The 22,314-nt window shown below is 48.6% G+C and overlaps 1 protein-coding gene across 5 annotated transcripts in view; it reads right to left on the minus strand.

The window, feature by feature from the left end:
• DPF3 (double PHD fingers 3) overlaps positions 1–22,314 on the minus strand; it is a 254,185-nt gene that overhangs the window by 85,815 nt on the left and 146,056 nt on the right. For 3 of the 5 annotated variants that reach the window (XM_064571288.1, XM_064571291.1, XM_064571289.1), the window contains exons 5-7: positions 19,162–19,257; positions 10,988–11,066; positions 10,574–10,615 (exon numbers count right to left, since the gene is read on the minus strand). In XM_064571288.1, the coding sequence (XP_064427358.1) occupies positions 10,574–10,615; positions 10,988–11,066; positions 19,162–19,257 (217 nt within the window). The remainder of the gene's footprint in view (positions 1–10,573; positions 10,616–10,987; positions 11,067–19,161; positions 19,258–22,314) is intronic. The other 2 variants (XM_045901124.3, XM_064571290.1) reach the window with 1 other exon arrangement.

Genomic DNA, 22,314 nt, shown 5'->3' on the forward strand with positions numbered 1-22,314 from the left:
GAGATAAGCAACAAGCTTTTCATTTCTAAATACTATATAACCTGATTTCGGATCCCCAGCAGAGAATGCAGAAACTCCCAAAACCAAAGCATTAAATGTGTTAGTGGGACTCTTTCCTGCCCTGCTGAGAAGCAGGGTAGCAGAACTCTGTTAAACTCTGGGATCTGCCTTCTTGTGTCCGCTAATTGGCTGTGTGACCTTGGGCAAGTTACTTAATCTCTCCAAACCTGGGTTTCCTGGTCTGGAAAATGGAGCTGATAATAGTTCCCATCTCACATGGGTGTTACGAGAACTGAATGAGCTCATCCTTGTAAAGTGCTCAGCACAGTGGCTGGTACACAGCAAACACTCAACATTAGCTGGGCTGGCTAGCTTCTCTGGTTCCTGACACCTCCAGCAGCCAGTGCACAGAACAGAACTGGGGACCCAAGGTAGGTGCGAAATATGTACTTTCCTGACTTGGCATAAAGAAAATAAATATTTATTGAGCGCAACTATGAACCAGACAGGGAGCTAACTGTTTTTGCACGTGGTCTCATTTAACCCCCTTGGAAACCCTCTAAGGTTAATCTTACTGTCCTCACTTGACACAAAAAGAAAGCAAAGCTCAGAGAGGTTTCAGGATTTGTCCAAGGTCACAGCCAGGAAGTGACATAGCAAAGATGCAAATCCTGGACTTCTGACTTGAGAACCATCTTCTGGCGTCCCCTTTGCAGAGATGGTATCTTCATTTCTTATTCTGGTGTGTCCTACACTAGCGTGTCCTTAATCTACTTAAAGGGCAAAATATAATCCTTTTTTTAAATCATACATTTAAAATTACTTAAATAATAAATATAAATGTCAACATTTCTGGAGAAAATAAACAAAGAAAGATTAAAAAAAATTAGACCTATGACCATAAAGTATGGCAGCCCCCAGATCTGGAAATGTGGCTAGTGTGCTCTCCCTCAGGATCTCCGGGTGAATATCTGCCATAAACACTGCCTCAGATGCAGATGGGGCTTTATTTGTGAGTTCCGACCTATCCGGTATGTCTCGCTGGCCTTTCCCTGAGGTACACCCCCATCCACCTGCAGCATCCCTGTAAGTGCCTCACTTCCTTTGAGGAACCAAATGTCCAGTAGCATGTGGTAAATATTCCTGCCTGGATGTCCTGCTAGTTCCACACACTCCTATGTGAAAATTTCATCATTCTCCAAAATTACCTCCTCCTCTAGAATATTCTAGTTATTCTCCCTCGTGTCTCCACAACCCAAGCTCAACACTTCAAGAGTCATCGTTGCTCCTCCCTCTCGCTTGGACTCCACATCCTGTTCTGCAGGGTTTTCACTCATAAAGTCTCTCCTGTTGTCACCGTCTACTTTGTCTCTGCTGTCATCACCATCCAGACTTCATGTGTTCTCCTATCTCCTTCTCAGCCATTGGGCTTAAGGCTCTCTGCCCTGAACACACCTTTCCAGAGATGTGTCTGGGATCATCATGTTCACCACTGACATCTAAGAAAATCAGCCTGGTATTCCCAGTACCCTTGTCCAACTCTGTACCCCCCAATCCTCCTACCCCAAAGCTCTGCTCTGACCAAGCTGGTCTCTCTCCTGTCCTGCTATGTGCATCCCACACTCCTCCACATTTTGGGAGCAACCACAGTGCTGGGGCTAGGATGCAGGATGAATGTAGTGTACTTCCTGCCTTCCAAAGGCTGACAGTCCAACCTGAAGAACAGACAGACTGCTATCATCCAATGTGACAGGAGGTGGCCTACACAAAGGTATATACAAGGTAAGGCAGATTCCAGGAAAAGGTGAGTGACAGGAGAGGTGGGAGACACTGCAGGGGAGGGAGGGAGGCATTGCTGACTGGGATCAAATCCTGTCTCTGCCATTTTTTGCTGTGTGACCTCAAGAAAGTTAATTAACGCCTCTCCTCCCCAGTCTCCTTATCTGTATGTTGGAGATGATCATACCATCGGTCTCATAGCACTTCTGTGAGGGTTAAAGAATTAATATAGATAAAACCCATAGAACATTCCAGGTCCATAATATAAGTCAACGAACTTATGCTATTACTATTACTACCTCACCGGCCCACCACCACCAACTCCCACACATACCCCTCCATCCCTGGAGAATAAAGTCAATTCAGTACTAATTCACTGGAGATCTGCTTGGCCTCCTAGGGAAGCACCTCTGACACACCGGCTCCTGCCCCCCAACCACTCCCTCCCCTGAATTCCGACAGTGCTCTCTATCTACTCAATGAAATATGCTTGGTGGGGTGTTATCTCTGTGATATCAGCCTTATCTTTCCAACTCTATTGGAGATAGAGGAAATAAGGAACAGGTGAAGGAGGAAGACACATTCATTAAGCACAACCCAGGTGCAAACATTTTTATATACATTATCACACGTGCCTTTCCCAACCATGCACCATCCCCACTCCACACCTGAGGACATGGAGCCTCCCAGCAGCAAAATGATTTTTTTCAAAAATGCCCCAGATAACCAGCTAACAAGTGACAGAACCACAATTTGATCTCAGCTTTTTCTCACTCCGAAGTCAGTGCATGTCCCTCTTCACCGAGCTTTCTCTCTCACCTGGGCAGCACGGACCTTGCTGCCTACTTCCCTTACCCACCACCACAACTTGAAGTAAGAGACATCAAAGGCTGTGTACCAGGCCCTTTGACCTCACAATTCCACCCCTAGGAAATCATGAAAGCATTATGCAAAGATACAGCCGCAATATTGTTTGCAATAGTGAACAAACTTTAAACCATCTAAATATCCAACAAGTGGAACACAGCTTGAGCAAACTGGGGCGTGCCCACGTGATAGAACACCATATAGCTCTCAAATGTCATAAACATGTCTTTACTGACCTGGAATGATGTTTCCCATGTACTGTTGAGTGAAGGCATGGGTTAAAATGGTCTGTACCATGGTGTGCATACGTGCGTGTGTGTGTATGTGTGTGTGTGTAGAAAGAGACAGAGACGGACAGAATCCTCAAACGGTATACAAAACCAAAATGGAAGCTATCTCTCAGGAGTAAGATTATGGGTGATTTTTATTTTTCCTTTATGCATATCTGTAATTTCTGATTTTTCTGCAATGAATATATACCATTTCCATAGAAAAAAATTATTTAAAAAAGCAAACTGCTTTTTTAAACATGTTCATATCTACCCTGTTATCGGTCATCTACATCTTGGTAGGAATTATTTGCCACAAAGTTTGCATTCAGGAACAGCTAGCTGAGAACCAGCTCTGACTGGAGGATAAAATAATTCAGGAGGCCGTGGGTTACAGCTCAGAAAAGGCAAACCAAGTCCTTGAGAGCCAGAGGTGTAGGCCAGGGAGGGGAGGGCAGGCAGCAGGAGCAAAGGAAGGGGAGAGATGCAGGTGTGCGGGGAACAGGGACAGACTGCAGCTTCTCTTCAGCCCTGCCTGCAGCCAGCCCTGCTGGGTGCTACTGGTGTCCACAACAGGATGGCATTTAAATATTTAAACAGACCCAGCTTCGCTGTCACAATGCACTCCATCTCCAGGGATCAATCCCATGCCACAGGCCCTGCTCCACAAATCAAGTTTCTGGGGCACAGAGCCATTCCCACCCTCCCCCGCCACACCCCATGCAAGGACCTGCAAGATAATAGCATGGACAACTGAGTGATGAGCCCGGCTTCCCTTCAGTGACAAGGGCAGCCAGCCTGAAGGCCGCGTTATTGGCTTTTCCACTGCAGCTCGAAGCTAAAAGCACATGAGTCTTAGAGAATGTGGGGCCTTAATGCCCTCAAAAAAAAAAAATTTTTTTTTTATAAGACTGCAATAGTCATCTGATTCTCCTGTACACTCAGGTATGGGGGAATCCTGAGTAATTTTAGGGAGTTGAGATCAAGCAGATTTTGTGAGACTACCTTGGGTGCAAGCTGGGTCTGCCCCATACACCAGTCCGTCCAGCCCACAACCCCTCTCAGCCTGTAACATGGCGGCCCGACATCTTGTCTCCAGGGAGAAGAGCCTCATTGTTAAGCCACTGCCTGAGAAGAAAGGAGCCCATGGTGTGGGGAAGGGGTGCTGACGGGGGAGGTCTAGACACTCAAGAAAGGAGCCCCCACATTGACAAATCAGGAAAGTGACGCCATAGCCCCTGAAGGGTAGAACCAGGACCAGACCCCCAGACTCTTTGCTTTTCATCCCATACCCTTCTCCCTCCAGGATTCCACCATCAAGAAGAGCAGGAAGGAACCCGAAATCCTATTCTGACACTGCCCCATTTGGACATAGTTACACCCCCACTGAATTTCTAAAAGGGAGGTAATACTGTGAAGTGGCCGTGTTTTCAGTCACGGGCCACACAATCAAAAATACATGCCTGTGGGGTGAGGGTGGTGGAGAACAAAGTTTTTACTGATATGGAGGCTGAGTTGAGAGCACCCACTCCTGATGTGTGAATACTCGACATGACTCAGAGGTGAGTCATGCTCCCGGGAGGGCTTTGATCATGTCTATATGCCTTTTGTCACTAATCCACCCTAATGCCCCAGGTTGGGGGGGGGTGATTTTAATAGATTTAAATGTAAAAGGTTTAAAAGTATATAATCTATTCCATTCCACTGACTCCAGCTTGCCAGCCTGACGCCTAGAAGCCATTTGTTAACAGTGGACATGGCTTCACCTCATAAATGAGATGTATGTGATCATTAATTCACTTCTGGTTTTTTTTTTAGAGACAGGGAGACATGGTGGGTGGAGGGAGAGGAGGAAGAGGAGGGAGAGAATCCTAAACAGGCTCCATGCCCTGTGAGGAGCCGACTCGGGGCTCAATCTCACAATCCTGAAATCATGACCTGAGCCAAAATCAAGAGTCGGACACTCAACCGACTGAGCCACTCAGGCACCTCATTAATTTACCTTTAAAGACTTATTTATTTGAGGTGGGGGAGGGGCAGAAGGAGAGAGAGACTCTTTTTTTTTTTTTTTTTTTTAATTTGACAGAGAGAGACACAGCGAAAGAGGGAACATAAGCGGGGGAGTGGGAGAGAGAAGCAGGCTTCCCGCGGAGCAGGGACCCCGATGCGGGGCTCAATCCCAGGACCCTGGGATCATGACCTGAGCCAAAGGCAGACACTTAATGACTGAGCCACCCAGGTGCCCCGAGAGAGAGACTCTTAAGCAGACTCCAGGCTGAGTGCAGAGCCCAACACGGGGCTCCATCTCACAATCCTGAGATCATGATGTGAGCCAAAACCAAGAGTCAGACGCTTAACTGACTGTGCCACACAGGTGCCCCTAATTCACTTTTAAAACATGTTTTTTCCTCAACTCACAGGACAGCCACACTCCAGGGTAGGAGGCCATATTTCACCCGCAGGATGTATGGACAAGTTCCCTCACCTCTCTGCACCTCGGTTTCTTCATACTAAAGTGAGGTCAATTGTCCCTGCCTCTCAAGGTTATTGTGAGGATTTACAGAGACAACGTACGTAACGTGCTCGGCACCGTGCTCTGCACGCCGTAAGCACCATGAGCAGGCATTATCACCGTGATCAGAAAAAGCTGGGAACAAAAGACGAGGGTTGGCAAGGCTGTGGAGAAACTGGAACACTTGTACACTGCTGGTGGGAATGCAAAATGGTGCGGCTGCTCTGGAAAATAGTATGAAGCTTCCTCAAAAAACTAAAAATAGAATTGCCATAGGATCCAGCAATCCCACTTCTGGGTATTTGTCCAAAAGAACTGAAATCAGGATCTCAAAGAAATATTAGCACTCCCATGTTCACTGCAGCACTATTCGCAATAGCCAAGATGTGCAAACAACCTAACTGTCCGTTAACAGATGAACTGATAACGAAAATTTGGTAGAAACATACAATGGACTATCCTTCAGTTTTTAAAAAGGAATCCTTCAATATGCAACAACATGAATGAATCTCGAGGACGTTATGCTGAGTGAAATAAGCCAGTCCCAGCCAAACAAATGCTGCCTGATTCCACTTACATGAGGTAGCCCAAATAGTCAGCCTCGGGGCATCAGAGAGGGGAATGGTGGTTGCTGGAGGCTGGCAGAGAAGGGGAGTTACGAAATCACTAACCAATGGGCATAACGTTTCAGTGGAGCAGGATGAATAAACCCTACAGATCGGCTGCACGGCATTGTGCCTATGTTCAGCAATAGATATTGTACACTAAAAAAATGTATTAAGAAGGTAGATGGTTAAGTATTCTTTCCACAGTAAAATAAACTTAATTTAAAAAAAAAAAATTTTAAAGAAAAAACTGGGAATGGGCGCCTGGGTGGCTCGGACGGGTAAGTGTCTGCCTTTGGCTCAGGTCATGATCCCCGGGTCCCTGGATGGAGCCCCGCTCAGCAGGGAGCCTGCTTCTCCCTCTCCCTCTGCCCCACCCCCCCTGCTTGTGTGCTCTCTCACTCTCTCAATTAAATTTTTAAAATCTTTAAAAAAAAAAAAAAGAAGAAAGAAAAATGGGAAGGGGAAAAAAAAAAACTTCACTTCCATTGTGCCCAGCAAAGGGGTAAAGGGGGGCTTGGCTTCCCCCTAAATGGCTGCTGCTTAGAGACACCATGTTCTCCCTCTCTCCCCCCGCTGAATATCACCCCACCACCCCCATCTTCTCCCCTGTGATGCTTCCTGTACAAAGACAATGGCAAAGTGGGTCTCATCCAGAGTCAGTCCCAGTGATGCCAATAGAAAATTCAGGATTGGGAGCAGTTGGAGAGAGAAGAGATAAACATTTAGAATGATTTTTAAAACATCCCAGTAGCCCGACCCAAGGACTGCTTTCATATGTCTGTCTCCAGTTATCATCCCACCTCTAAAAGGGGGCTAATGACACTGTTAGGATTTAAAGCTATTAAGTAAATTAAGGCCAAGTGCTGGATTGCTGAGTTTTATATGGGACTGCTGAGTTTGAGATCAATGCTGGGGGAAAAAAAAAAAAAAAAACGAGAAAGGAAAGATTCTAAAGAGGCCAACTAAAACAGTGAAGCAAGCCTATGGCAGTTGGCGTGGAGAATTCCTGAAGACTCTAGAACTTCCAGGTGCCAAAAGCAGGGACTAATAAAAAGGCTGAACAGTTAGAGGCCAGAAGCCTTCAAATTTGAATGAAGTAGACCAGTCACTCTCAAAAGTCAGTATTCAGAAGTAATTCCCCTGAGGAGCTCTCAAAAAAAATGCAGGTTCCTGGGTCTGCTCCCCGTGGTTCTGATGCAGGAGGTCTGGTATGAGGCCCGGGAATCACATTTTAATAAGCATCTCAGTTCTCTCTGTGCAAAAAGCACAGGCCCAGGGGCGCCTGAGTGGCTCAGTCGTTGAGCGTCTGCCTTCGGCTCAGGTCATGATCCCAGGGTCCTGGGATCGAGCCCCGCATCGGGCTCCCTGCTTGGCGGGAGGCCTGCTTCTCCCTCTCCCACTCCCCCTGCTTGTGTTCCTGCTCTCTCTCTCTGTGTCAGATAAATAAATAAAAATCTTTAAAATAAAAAAAAAAAAGCACAGGCCCACACTTTGACAAACACTGACGGCCTTCCCCATGAAGTCATGTTCAGTCGCTCTGTGGATAATGAACACTTTTCTTTGGCAAGACGTTGGAACAGAAGAAACAGCACTTTTATCCTCAAGCTTGGTAAACGTTCAGGATAATTAATAGGGACTGGTTACGTGCTGGAAAATGAAGTATTCATGTACACACACACCACAGATTGGGTAAAAAAATAAATTATGTTCAGATGATTTAGTATTTCTCTGAGATGGAATAAATTCGATGGCTCCGTGAAAGGCAACAGGCAAACTATCTATCACCTGAAGTTAGCAGCTAAGATAATATTTCAACCACCCATCTTGAAAGGGATGCTTGGACCAAGAACATAATAGGACAACTACATTTAGGAATATAAACCAGGAAGGGTTAAACACAATCGCATCTGAAAGATAGTTATTACTACTCCACGTATAAGCCCAGGAAGAGGTGGTGGGGTACAAGGTGGCCTAATATTTTCATAAATAACTCAAAAGATGGAGTGGGGATTATGCAAATCAAACCATAGACAACACAACAATGGCAGGGATTGCAAATCTGCAGAGGATGAAATTCAACTACGGGGCAATGTCTTTAAATTTGCCTTTATTGAATCTTGTATATTGAAGTCACATATTATTGTATCTCTTTATTGAGACTCAATAGGGCTAAACGCGGAGTGATTTATGGAAGAAGGAATAATCAAATGCATTAAGTAGAAAGGAGCACGCACCTGGCGAGGAGGCATGGGGTCAGGACAGGCCCTGCATGGGAAGTCGTGGGCATGGTGCACAGGGCAAGGGGTGGGCCAAGTACTTCTGTTCTCTACAGACACGGGCTGTTATTAAGAGCCAATGTCTAAAATAAACAAGGAAATGTGTCTGTTACTCTTGGAGCTACTTGGCCTTGGTGTTACTTCCAGTGGGAGTGCTGAGCTTAAATGTAAACCTGGAAGGGAATTTAGAGCAGGCCATCACAGAGGTTATGGGATGTGGCCCTAGATAAACCAAGAATACAAGGGGACGTGAAAAGCATCTCCAAAATAGACAAAATACTCAGTGCCCATTTGTTGGGAAAAGATGCGCAAAAGATAAGGAGGCCTGTAGGAGAAAAAAAAAATGTAGCTCCTATTAAGGAAAAACAATCCTTCAGAGCACAGTTGGAATCATGGAAGAAAGGGTAGCTTATGGTAACACCATCCCTGGGGACACTCAAGGAGGTGACCAGACACCTCTCTACTTAGGATGCATTAGAGATTATTAAAAGCATTCCTTGCTCAGTTCGGGGGTGGAGGGTGGGCCTCATGACCTCTCCAAAGGTCATCCCTATCCCAAAGGATCACATGTCTGAAGGGCACCAGATAAAAATAAAGTCTATTAATCACCAAGCTGCCACATAATTTCCTACAAGAGCCAGAAGAGACAAGGGCAATCTACGGTGGACCCTGGTCCCCTGAGGGAGGAGAACAGAGGCAGCGGCTGTGTGGGCAGAGCCAAGGAATCAGCTGCTGAGACTTCCAGAAAGCCAACATCAGGCCTTCGTGTAGGCCTCCCGAGCATCATAGGGTAAACAGAAGGAGGAAGAGACCGTGGGGACAGGGACAGGAAAAGAGCCAATGGTCCTAAGAGCCCCTAATCACAGCCACAGGAACTGCGGGGGAGAGCGTGATGCAAGCACTTGGCGCAGCAAGAGGGGAGCCAGGCAAGAGAGGGACACCCACAGAGGGTGCTCCGTGGAGGTGACAGGTGAGGAGGCAGACAGCAGACAAAGGAGTGAAGAGAGGAACTGAGAGGTGGGTGAAGAAGGGCACGTGAGGTTATGTCTGGGAATATATGGGATTATTGGCTGCAAATCCCATGAAAATTGAAGAGATGGAACAAAAAGCAATCCCACTAGCTATGGAAGCAGAAAATCACATCACAAAAATAAAGCTCTTTAAAAGAGGAATCGAATGGCAATGCCCCGGTCCCAAAGCAGCTGTTGGCTTTCTTGAGGGCTGGGCTTCTCCAGCCATACACAGCTGGAAAGCCTGCTCCGAGGGGGTCAGAAGGACCCTTCCCAGCCCAGAACCAGTCCCCAGAGGGCTCACACAGCTAGGGCTTCTGTGCAACCAAACAAAACAGAGGCCCTTCCGGGAGGGCAAGACCCAGGCCAAAGCAGGCACCTCCTGACATCACCAAGAGACACCAGACCCCATGCCCTGCTCCCTCCTCATCCTGGAACAGAACCGCTGTGGGATGGAGATGTTACCTGCAAGAGTTGTCTCAGGAATGCCATCTGCACGGTGTATTAAGCAGCCAAATGGGGGTCATGGAGTTTGAGTTCTTCTAGCAAAATGTTCTCCAACCAGCTGTCACCCCACCGGGCACAGAATAACTTTTTGAAATCAAAAGAGGCCAGTGAAGAGGGAGGAAAAGGGCACCACCCCCGATGTGCTCCCTGAGCCCCATCTCCCCCACTCGCCCTCTGCTTCCACAGAGACCGCACACATTGCCAGATGCCGGCAGAAGGAACCTCAGTGCCAGGGCCCTGCCTGAGCCCCCTCGCTGCCCTTCTCCCGTGGCCCAGCTCTGCATCCTCGGAGGGGAGAAGACACGAGGGGAAGATGGTCAGGGAGTGTGGTTTCTAGGGCGGTCCCTGCTGTGGAATGAGCAGATGGCGCCCCATACAGTGAGAGATAATTAGGGCAAGGATTTTCAACCCACCACCCAATGCTCTGGTAGGTGAGAAAGACAACAGCGTCTGAGCTGATAGCAATCCCTCCGAAAGCTGAAGGTTCTGGAGCTACACCCACTGGCCCTGCTCCCTGCCCCACTCTCCAGCTCCTCCCTCCCCAGCTCTGTCCGCACCACCTAGACCCAGGAGCCAGGCAGTCCTTGTCCAAGAGATGCCTCTGAAGCAAGCAAGAAAGGCTGGAGATGGATCGAGGGCCATTTATTAAGCTAAGTCAGAGAAAGATTCCTAACTTGCCCTACCTAGGACAGGAGAGAGAGAGGGAAATGAAAGGGAAACATGAAAAGCGAGAGGAGCCAAGTACCTTTGTCGGAGGATTTTGAGTTATGCTTTTGTTTGTAACTCTCTGAAACAGAGAAAGAAATAGAGGATGAATCTTCAGGAGACAGACAGAGAGAGAGAGAGAGAGAGAGAGCCAGGAGAAAGCCACCGAGGAGGAGCTGCCGGAGACAGGAGGCTGGCACCAAAGGCAGAAGGCCTCCCTGGCTGCCCCCCCCCTCCCCCCCGCCATGCACAAACACCTGGGTGGGCGAGGGGCGGTGGTGGCAGCAACAGGAGATGGTGCCTTCGCTGAGGCGGCAGGCATGCGAGTTGGGGCGCAGGCCCAAGAGGAGGAGCCAGTGAGCCTGGGGCTGGGGGCGCGACAGCCAGGGAAGCACAGGGAAGGGAGTGCTGGGGGCAGAGGCAGGGGCAGGAAGGCGGCACCTGCCGTACTTACTGTCACAGACGTAAGGTTTGTCATGGTCTTCCTGAGAGGCAGCGTCGTGCCTCCTCCTGCCACCTGCCGAGCCACGGGCCTGGGGAGACAAGGAAGCAGGATGCTTGTTATGGTGAGGGCCACTGCGGCTCCTGACCGTACTCTGTGAGGCCCCGAGCACTTCACCTACATCTCTTCATCCGGCCTTCCTCACAGCCTTTGAACCAATAACCAACCCCATTTTACAGGCCTGGAAACTGAGGCCCAGAGAGGTCAGGTAACTTGCTCCAGAGCACTCAGCTACTCACCCACATCATCTCATTAAATGTTCACAACTCCAAGAGAGGTATTACTGTTATTTCCATTTTACAGATCAGGAGACTGAGGCAACAGCAGTCTTGCCCAGGGTCACTCCACTACTAAGTGCAGAGCCAGGACGTAAACTCACAACAGTCTGACTGCAAAGCCTACATCTACCCAATCCCTGTACTCTATGGTTATCACACGGACCTCCTCCTCCAGCTGCTTAGCCACCTAGCTTCACTGACCCCACATGGAGAAGCTCACCCTGCTCCCCTCAGCTGACCGGATGATGGCAGACTGGAGCAACCATCACCCCGGGCTCTCGCCCCAGGCTCACACTGTCCCCTTCAAGTCTCTCAAGGGCCAGCCAGGCCTGGCATCCAGGCTAGGGCACGAGCCCAGGCACGGCAGGGAGCACCCCCCACCCCTCTCCCCCGCTCCTCCTGGGGTGAGCTTCAGCTGAGGCCTCCCGCCAGTGACAAAGGCCTTGACACCTCACAGTCTCGGGGGGCCTGACTCTTGATCCCACCACCCTGCGTGCATCTCCAGAAAGAGCCAGCATAACCTGGGGTGGGGGTGGGAGGAGTTCCACCTCCCAGGATAGAGGAGGACAGTCAGAGAGGGTGCTGGCAGCTCTGCAGGCCCGGGACAATGGCTACAAGAAGGGGGCAAGGTTTATTTTTAAACCTTTGTAAGTCCCACATGGTCACGTGTGTAGCACCCTGGCCTCCTCCAGGTCATTCTCTGGTAATGAGTAGCAGTAAAATCCCAACCAGGGAAAGGGCCTGCTGAGGTCTTTGGGGACAGAGAAGGAGTCACAGAGGTGAGAACTAAAACGTGGCGGCCGCCTGGGGTGCGGCCACCACGTTTTAGTTCTTTCACCTGCTTTTTAGTTCTTTCACTTGCTTTCACCTGCTGCAGGTGAAAGCAAGGGCCACTTGTCCAGGGGCTGGGCCTGGACAAGTGGCCCTGGAGACTTCAGGGCCAAAAGGCCTGTGATGCTGACACGCACGCACACGCACTCACTGGGGATTTCACAGCGGAAAGGCCTGTACACCAGGCCCGCGATGTTCACACGCTCTCACCAAACACGCACTCTTCACAATCAACACCACCTGCCAAGCTACCACCTCCACCACCTCCTCAGCTTGTCTCTCTCCAAAACAATTTACAAACTTCCACCTCCCTCCCACCGCTTCGCCTCTCTGCCCCCCCACCCCCCAGCCGAGCCCGCCACAGCCTGCAGCCCCGCCCCCGCCCCCGCCCTCGGTGCTCGGAGTTGACCCGAAGGGGGAGCCGAGAGACGCTGCGGTCCCCCCGCGGGCACTAACAGGCCTCCCCGCCTGCCCACGACGACTACGACGACAGACGGGGAGGGTGGTCACCCTCCGCTGCCCTCCCCCCCCCTCACGCCCCGTGGTGAAGCCAGGGACAGCTTGACGTGTGCAGCCCGCAGCCGTGTCACAGCCGCCTGCAGCAGGTGAAAGCAAGTCAAGCAGAATGACGAGCCAACAGCAGACGCGGGGAAGGGGCACTGAGAGACTAAAAATACCGCCTGGGATAAGAGGAGAAGCCCTGGAAGCACGCAGTCCTGGGGGAGCCGCCAGCGGGAGGGGGAGGGCCGGGCTGAGAGCCAGGGTTGGATTGCACTCTGCAGGGCTGACCAGCCCAGTCACTTCCACACTGTCCCTGCACCTTGGTTTCCTCAACTGCAAAATGGGCACACGCAAGGGACTCTTCCTGCGGCAGTGGCACTCTAGTCTCCGGGAATCGCTCAGACTTGGAAACTCAGAATCCCGCTAGTTTGCTCAGACATCACCTCCTCAGAGAAGCCCTCCCTGACCAGCCTAGATCCCCTCATACCCTCTCCATCGTTCTCTTTCCCTTGCCCGGCTTTGTGTTTGGTCCCAGCACTTAGCATGGTCTGACATTATATCATACATGTTATTGGTGTACTTGTTGATCTTCTGTCTCCCTAACAAGGGGTGGAAAACGTGTACTTGAGCCACACTATATTCAGAACCTGGTACGGGGCCTGCCCCTTAAGACACACTTAGTAAACCTTGGCTGAATCAATTGGTCCATCGGTCGGTCAGCGAGTCCGTCATCTTTGGTTCTTCTCCTTCATTCTTTACAGCCAAGCGCTGTTGTTTCTTCCTTCAAAGCCCATCTGAGGCTTTGCATTTTCCTTCTGTTCCACATTTTAATCCATTGACCCTGGGTTGCTTGAAGAACCCACCAGCTGGGGTTCTACCTCTGCACGGCCCTTCCCAATCCACCCTGCATGACTCCCAGATCAATTAGACCAAGGGAGTGAAGGACAGAGCCCATGGTCGTTCACTCATTCATTTATTGCCATCTAAAACCCACTGACACATCCAACAGCAACCTAGTGCCTGTCCCATCAGGTTCCCCTCATGCTCATGCTATGATCCCTGTCATGGACCAGCCTCTCCTCTGCCATCCACGCTGGTGCATGCTTTAACCCCCCCCCCCCCACTAAAATCCCACTCCTCCAAGAGCTTTCCCCTTGCCATATTGAGGAGTAAAAAGAGCACAGCTTTAAATTCAGACAGGCATAGGTTTAACCACCAGCCACGTGTCTGTAGACAAGTTACTTCTCTTAAGTTTTCATTTTCTCAACTGTAAAATGGGCACAGCAACACCTTTAGTGCAGAGTTGCTGAGAGGGTTCGCGCTCAGAGTGTGTGAAACCACAGGGGAGAGCGCCACATCCACAGGAAGTGCTCGATAAATTACTTCCCCTTCTTGCCCAAGCTGATCTCTTCTCTCTCCTCTGAACTTTTATTGCATTCAGTTAGTGCACAGGCAGAAGCCTGCTGTTTTCTAATTGTATCATGGCCATTCGCATTTTCTCCTCAATTTAATCCCAAGGTCCTTAAGAGCAAAGATGGCATTTCATATTTTATTATGAACGCCCAACACTTAGATCTATGTTGGGCACATAGCATCCCAAGCTCTCACATGTATTAGTTCAGCTCATCCCTACCATACACCGTGAGTTACAGAAAGTAATAGTATTCCCATTTGGCCCTTGATGAGACAGGCTCTAAGGAGGTTTCTGACTTACCCACAGTCACAGAGTCAGTAGAAGGAGCAGGACCTAAGTTTCCAGACTCTATTCTGTAAAACTTTGAAGCTGACTGTCCAAAAGAAACCAGTCCTCCCTCTCTGAGAATTGTCCACCCCACTCCACTCCTCCCACCCCACCCCACCTCACCTATTCAGACACTAGTAAGCCAAGACACCCTTGATTATATACCACGTAGCCTGGCCCCACTGGCCACAATTGATTGGCTGGCTCAAAAGTGGTCACATGACCTAGGCTGGGCCAATCAGATTCTGCCTCCAAAGCACTTGGACTTGGGGCAATGACTCCAGTGAGTACGGGCACTTGAGCTGGGAACCCATAAATGCAGGAACTATGGAGCCAAGGGCACAGAGACGCAGGCAATACAGTCTTCTGATAGAAAAATAAAGAAGGAAGAAGTAGAGGCCACGAGCCGCCAAGGTTCCTTATTCTATCCCAGTCCTAAGTCCCTGTCTGCCGTTTTCTTGCCCTTCCTGAAGGTTGAAACTTCAAAGATTGTACCGAATTGGGGCAATGACCCAGCAGCTTTTCAGATACTCCCCATTTTTGCTGAAGTGTTGAGTTTCTTGCAATTAAAAGACTCTTGACTCAGGCTCAGAGAGCTAGTTCCTGTATAAGAGTTGTTCTCAAGTAATGGCCCAGGGATCCCCAGGGATCCTTGAGACCCTTTCAGGGGGTCTGCATCACAGTACTAAATAGTAATAGAATGTTACTCGAAACTTTACACTTTCATTCTCTCACAAGTACACGGTGGAGTTTTCCAGAGGCTACCTGACATGATGATGTCATCACTCTGTGTGCTGGTGTATTCTGAAGATTAACATTTCTTTCTGCTTTAATTTCTAATATGGTAAGTGTCACTAGTTATAATCCACCAGAACAATAGCTTTTTTGGGGGGCCTCTCTCAGTAATTTTTAAGAAAATAATTCCTGAGACCAAAAAGAAAACCCCTGAGAGCCATAGCTCCCTATCCTTGCTCTTTAGAATGTGGCCCTCAGACCAGCAGTGTTGGAATCACCTGGGAGCTTGTTAACCAGACAAACTCTCAGTCCTCCCCCCAACCCCCAGACCCACTGCATTAGAATTTGCACTTTAACAAAATCACCATGTGCTTCACATGCACATTACACTTTGAGAAGCACTGGACTGCACCAGAGTGCATCAATAAATAGTTCCTGATTGATTGACTGATTGATAATGCTCACATGGATGACTTCCAGGAATTTCATGAATTTTAAAGAGCTTGGATTCCTTGGGCTAAAGTTAGCATAGACACAATTATTAATTGTTGGGTCTGAATTGCCCTCACCCCTCAGGGTATGGCCACTGTCAAAACTCCAAGAGCTGTTCCCTTTGCAACCTCTGAACGATGTTTAGCCTTTACTAAACACTCAGAATTGGCTGGGTATTATTACTCCCATTTTCATGATGAAAAACTGAGGCCCAGAATATTGCTATAATTTGATCAAGATGATGCAGTTACATAATTCCCCCAAAGTCTAGTAAATAGTGGAACTGGGATGTGAACTCATGGTTCAAACAGGGCAGAGGCTGTTCTTAGAATTACTGCCTTACCCCTGGCTTCTTCAATGAGTGCACAAAGCACCTGGGGGTCTTGTCAAAGTACAGACTCTAATTTGGTAATTTGGTCCATCTAGGGTGGAGTCCAGGGCCCTGTGTGTCTGACAAGCTCCCGGGTGATCCTGAGGCTGCGGTCCAGGGACCACACATTGAGGTGCTTCCTGTCAGTCCTGACAACAGAAATGCTCTCCAGGAACCAGAAGCAGCCTGAACACACCACTTAAAAGGGTAGCTTAATTGAGGCTATGGGTAAAGCAGCTTCATGCCTGTATTCCAGCACAGGCAGGCCCACTCACGCCCTTCTAGATCATCCCATGGCTCCCACCATGGATGACATGTCCACAGTGTCACTACCCAACTTAGAGCCATTCAACTGGCCCTTGGCCAGCATCAGGTAGGCCCTGAGCTAGTCTAAGCTCCATCCAGCTCCCTCACTGCGTTCAGGCCTTCTCTCAACTCCCACAAAGTTGAAATATAGCTTTTCTTTATTTCCCAACACAGTCATTCATTCAACAAGCTGGTCTTTAGCCCATGATGGGCACTGGGCCAGGCATGACTCCATGACAAAAGCACAGACCTGCATTCGAATCCTGAGTTCTTTACTAGGTTAGATGACCTTGAGCAAGTTACGTAATCTCTCTGGGAGTAATAATACCAATGTATGGGAATGAAACAAGAAGTGCTGGCCACAGAAACATAACGCGAGCCACACACATCATTTTAAATTTTCTAGTAACCACATTTTTCAAAAAGATAAAAAGAGAAACAGGTACAATGAATGTTAATAATATAGTTTATTCAACCCAATGTATTCAAACTATTATCATTTCAGTACATAATCAATATAAAAAACATTAATGAGATGCTTTGCATTCTTTTCATACTAAGTCTTTGAAATCTGGTGTGTATTTTACCTTTACAGCACATTATAATTTGACCTGGCAAAATTTTTAGTGCTTGGTTCACCACATGTGGCTAGTGGCTGCCAAAGGAACAGGGCAGAAATCGAGAGTGCAGGACAAAGTACATAGTCGTCACCCTTGACGTGTAGCTCTTATTGTAAAGAGCCCCAGCACGTGGCCTGGTGTCCAGTCAGTACACAGTGAGTACCACTGCTGTGTTCTTACAGAGGAGACACCTAGCTCACATCCATGCACTGCCGAGTTCAATCATCTAGATTGAGGTTGGGAGTGGAGAAGATGTAAAGAGGACCATTCTCCAAAATCTACCTGAGTAACTTTGGTTTGCGCTGAGGGACGGGATGGAAGCAGGCCTGGAGGCACACTGCTCTTGAGTTCACAAAAGGCCCAGAAATTCTAAAACCTCCTGCAATGATGTAATTAGATATTCATTATTTTGTGGGCCCCAGTGAAGTCATGAGTCTAGGCATTATCAACGGCTGCTGAAACAGCTAGATGAAAACTTGATGGGGAACCTTTTAAGGAGAGATCAGGCTAACAACACCTGAATCCACTGACCCATTGCCCCCACCCCACCCCGAGAACAGAACAGCTGGACAACATGTACCTCCTGATGTGATGCAGTAAGAGGCACAGAAAAGGTCCTTGCCTCCCCCAAAAAATATTTACACATATGAACAAATAGCCTGAGTCTAATCAAGTCTCTAATCAAACCACCAGTTTCCAGAAAATAAAGAGGATACATTAAATACCACCCATCCACCAAATCTAGAATGTCGGGAATTCTGCAAGACAAACCACCCAAGTTCTTCAACAGATAAATAGCATGGAGAAAAAAACATGTGTGTGCATGGTGGAGTAGAGCAGGGAAGAGGTATGCCCTAGAATAAAAGAGGCTTAAGTTTCAAACAAGCCAACTGTAAAAAGGCATTTTTGAGAAAATCCAGGGAAATCATCAGGGACTGGAGAGTAGATATTAGAAGAGCTGTTGTTTTTATTGGTTGTAATAATGCTATTTGTTAGAGATTGAGGTATGTGCAGGTTAAATGATAAAATGTCTAGGACTTCCCTTCAGATATTCTCCCAAGAACTGAATATACAAACCAACAAAAAGTGGGAGTAAAGAACAAATAAGACAAGCTCATCGCTGAAGCTGGCTGGCCACTATAAGAGGCATGAAGCGTCAGAGGGCTGCCCTGCCCAGCCTGAGAAATGCCAGCCCCTGCCAACAAGTCAGAGCATCCGAGCTCAATGTGGGCAGCACTGCACCACTTACACCAATCACCTGGTTATTTGCTTATAATTACAGCTTTCTGGACCCTACCCTAGACCTCCTAAATCAGAACTTCTGGGAGTGGGTCCTGGGAATCTGCATTTCAACACGCTCTCCTGGTGATTCTGATGGATACTTAAGTACAAGCAGCACAGGAATGGAGAGGCGGGTCACAATTAGCCCTGGACCCAAACCTGCAAGGCACCCATGGAGAAGAGGGGTAAAGGTCCTGCCTAGAGCCTGAAGGAGCCAGAAGGCCCAATCCTAATTCTCTAGACGCCAAGCGAGCGTACCCCTGGAGGTCCCTCTCCACCTCATTATTGTCAGATGCCCTTGCAGACCCCTGAGGGTGGCCACCAAAAGCCCCTTGGGCTTGGACATGAGGACTCTGGAGGAGCAACCCGCATGCCTCAGAGCACTGCTCAGGCTTGGGTCCCTCCCCTCAAGGCCCGCTCCCATAAGTTGTATAACTTCCACCATGGATTTCCCCTTGGCCACACCCCAGGCTTCTGGCCTCCTCTTGCCACATCCGGAGCCCACACCAAAAACCCATGCCCTACCCACTTGGAAACCATTAGCTATGGCCCCCACACTCTCCCAGAGTGATCCTACTCTCTGCCTAGTGAAGCACACCCCAAAGCAGGTCTTTCTGGGGCAGCCCCAGGGACAGGAAAATGCAGCCTTCTTTCAAGACCAAGTAATGGGTACAACAGTCACATTCTCCTCCTCCCCCACCCTCCCTGGACCCCCACCGCAACCCTCCCAGGACCCTCACTGTCCCCTCAGGGCACCCTTTCCCTCTTCTTCTCCCTCTGGCCAGCTCTAAACTCTTACAGGCTATCGCCTGGGACCAGAGCTCTTCTGGAGTTCTTCCTTTCTGAGTATTCTTCAAGGGAGACCATGAATATGAGAGGTCATGCGGTGGGACTTGGGGTCTGGGGCCCAATTGTTCTCCCAGCCTCAGCCTCCTTTAACTCTTCCCTCCCTCATGGCATCCCCGGCTTACCCGTCCTCTGGTCCTATTCTTGCGCTTGGGGATATCTTCTTCTAAATCTTCTTCTTCATTTCCTTCTTCTACATTTTCATCATTTTCCAAAACCCTCTGAAATGACAAGAAAATAAACAGAGGGGTTGAGAAATAAAATGCAAAGGAAGAAGCCGTCAGAAGGTAATTTGAGGGAGGGATGGGAAGTCTGTTTTGTTGTTGTGTTTTAACAAAGTGAAGACCATTGCTGGGGAAGCAGAGCCTCCAAAAGGCTGCCCAGAGTCCGAGCTCTTGGCGGTAACAAGCCTCTCAAACCCCTGGGTCCCGTCCAGCCTGATCCTCCCAGAACACTGACTTTTTTCAACTCTTTTTACCCAAAAAAACATTTTCTAAGAAGAGAATACTCTGGTAGGGGTGCTTTTCTACGTGGACCCAAGATGTTTTTCAAAACCTACATTTTTAACGTAATTTTCCTTCTGTTCCTAAATATGAAAATGTGTTCTTCTTTTCTCTGCCATTCTGGAACCCTGCCCTGTTTAATGAAAACAAGTAACTTCCTGTTCATCTGACCAGAATTTGACATTAATGTGTTGGTTCTTAATCATCCATTGTTGTTGTTTTTTTTAAGAAAAATGGATTTTCATTACAGCACATTACTTGTAATGAAGCTTAAAGATCATGAATTTAATTATCTCTCTCCAACAGATCTGTGATTCACACAGCAGCAGAGAATCCAGTTTCCATTTTACAGGTGAATAAACTGAGGCTAAAAACAATTGTAATCGCCCAAGGTCATACAGTGAATCCATGGCCAAAGCCAAGTCAGGTTCATCAGCTCAGAGTTTCCTGGTCATTTCTCACCCATGTGTCTGAAGATAGAAGTAGAAGAAGATAGTAGACCCCTCCTGTAGGGACCTGAACACTTCACTCCCTTTGCAGGGAGGGGAGGGCAGGTAAGGTGTGTACCTCTAGGTTTAAGGGCGAAATAAAAGATTGTGGCAGAGGACCCAGCTCCCCAGACTGAAAGTGGGATAAGCAGAAGGGGGGCATGGAATTCACCAGACTCCATGTCAGGAGCCCTTTATGGACTCACTGTGCAACCTTGGGTGAGTCATCATCTCTTCATGCCTCAGTTTCCCCAATTATAAAATAGGAATTCATTTATTCATTCAATCAACAAACATTTGTTTAGTGCTGACTATATGGCAGGCACTGTGCTAGACAAGCCACAGAATGACTACAGTCCTTGCCCTAAAAGGACTCTACAGTATAATGAAGGGAGGACAGATTCAAGTAACATCCACAACCATATAGTTACAACTGCCATAAACACAGTGACAGGCAAGTGCAAGCTGCTACGAGAGGCTATTAGAGGGAATTTTACCTAATCTGAGGGTCAGGAAAGGCTTACCTGACAAAGTAACCCAAGTGAGTTGAGATGTAAAGGATGAGCAAAGTCTAGCCTTGGGAATGGGGACCAAGGGCAGGGAGGGAGGAAGAGTGTCCTAGGCAGAGGGAACAGCATGAGCAAGCTCCCACAGGCAGTGAAAGGACATGGCTTGTCCACGTTGCAGGAAGAGGCCAGGGTGACTAGAGCTCAGTGACTCAGGGAGAGACTGGCATAAGAAGAGGCTAGAAAGGAGGGCAGGCACCACGTTATACTGGATAACAGCGCACATTTGCATCCACCCATGCTTGTGATGGCGTGACAATGACACAAGCTATGAAAAGGCTTAGAAGCAGCACATTCTGTACCGACATGTGGTATCATCATCACTGTTCGAGTGGCCTCCCCGACAATGCCCCTGGCCTGTCCTCCAAGCAGGAAGCCCAGGAGTGAGTTTCCAGGGACCTTCTCCCACTGCCTTCTTGTCAGAGTTCTTTCCCAATCACAGGAGTCAGGACATTGCTGATTACAAATCCTCACACGGAACCCAAAACAGGTCTTACAAATTCTCCTCCGGCTTCTCTACTTGGCTTACTTGGGAAGCCATCAGCTGACAGCACGCGGGGGTTTCTGGGCGGACCACAGCCATCTAACAGAGAAGTGGTGCTGTCTGCTAGACACGCCCTCTGGCCCATAGCCAGGAAACGTTGGCCCACCTCCCCATTGAGCCTCCTAGGCTCTCTGCACCTGGCTTCCTGAACCATAGGTGGGAACACAAGTGAAAGTCAGGCAAGATGATGACAAGTCGAACACTCTGCAGAGTTCAGTGAAAAGATGCTGTATAAATATGAGGTGTTGTTGTTATGACTGTTGTTGCCGTTCAAACAGCTGTCTTGCCCACTTCTGGGTCTTGAAGTCATTTAATCATGGTGAGTTCCAAGGGCCTCGAATTTAAAGGTCACGGCCTCTGGCCTGTCGTACAACCTGACTCCACTCTCATTTTTTATCATGCAGGTATTTGTGACCTGCAATACAGACCCCGGGTGGGAAGTGAAAACCTGGTGAAGGTGACTGAGCTAGTCTCCAGCAGTGCCCACCGCATGGCCTCAAGGTTCAGAAGTAAAGGGACTTCTCCCTCCCTTTCCCATTGGTCTCCCTGCGTCTTGAGAACCCCTAGTCTGTGCCCCCAGCCTCCAATGTGACAGCAGCCACCCCAGTGTGTTTGCATTTCCTGCGACAACGTGGCCCTGATACCCAGAAGCCTCTCTACATAACCAGGGAGGAGCCAGGAGTCCCTAACAAACAAAGCGCGCCTACAGGGCTCAGGAAGCAGAGGGGGCGCCCTGTGCAGAGGAGTCAAGGGCGGGGGTCCAACTAAGATGCAGCTGATCCCCCACTAACATACTTGCATTCCCTGTCCAAGGACATTATCTGGAAAATAAACACATTTTAAAATAACTTTTCTCCCTGTTACTCTAAACAGTCTTTACAGTGACGATAACAATTGTTTGTGGTTGTGTTTAAAAAAAGAAGGAATGCCTTTAAAAGACTCCATTATCTCTAGCCTGGAACACTGCAAAAACCTCCTAACTGATTTCCCTCCTTCTTCCGTCGGCCCTGCGTCCAGTCTCTTTTGCAGGCAGCAGACAGAGGGATCTTGAGGAAACATGAATTCACTGCCCTTGTTAAAATGGCTTCCTTCTTCATTTCCATGAAATCAAGTGCCTCTTCCGTGTGCTGAGAGGCTGGAGTGGTCGGACGTGGCCCAACCCTCCCGCTCCATCCTA

Source organism: Mirounga angustirostris, unplaced genomic scaffold (genome assembly GCF_029215605.1).
Source record: "Mirounga angustirostris isolate CCGP_5_RB_7025 unplaced genomic scaffold, mMirAng1.0.hap1 SCAF_9, whole genome shotgun sequence".
In the NCBI taxonomy this organism is placed as follows: Eukaryota; Metazoa; Chordata; class Mammalia; order Carnivora; family Phocidae; genus Mirounga; species Mirounga angustirostris.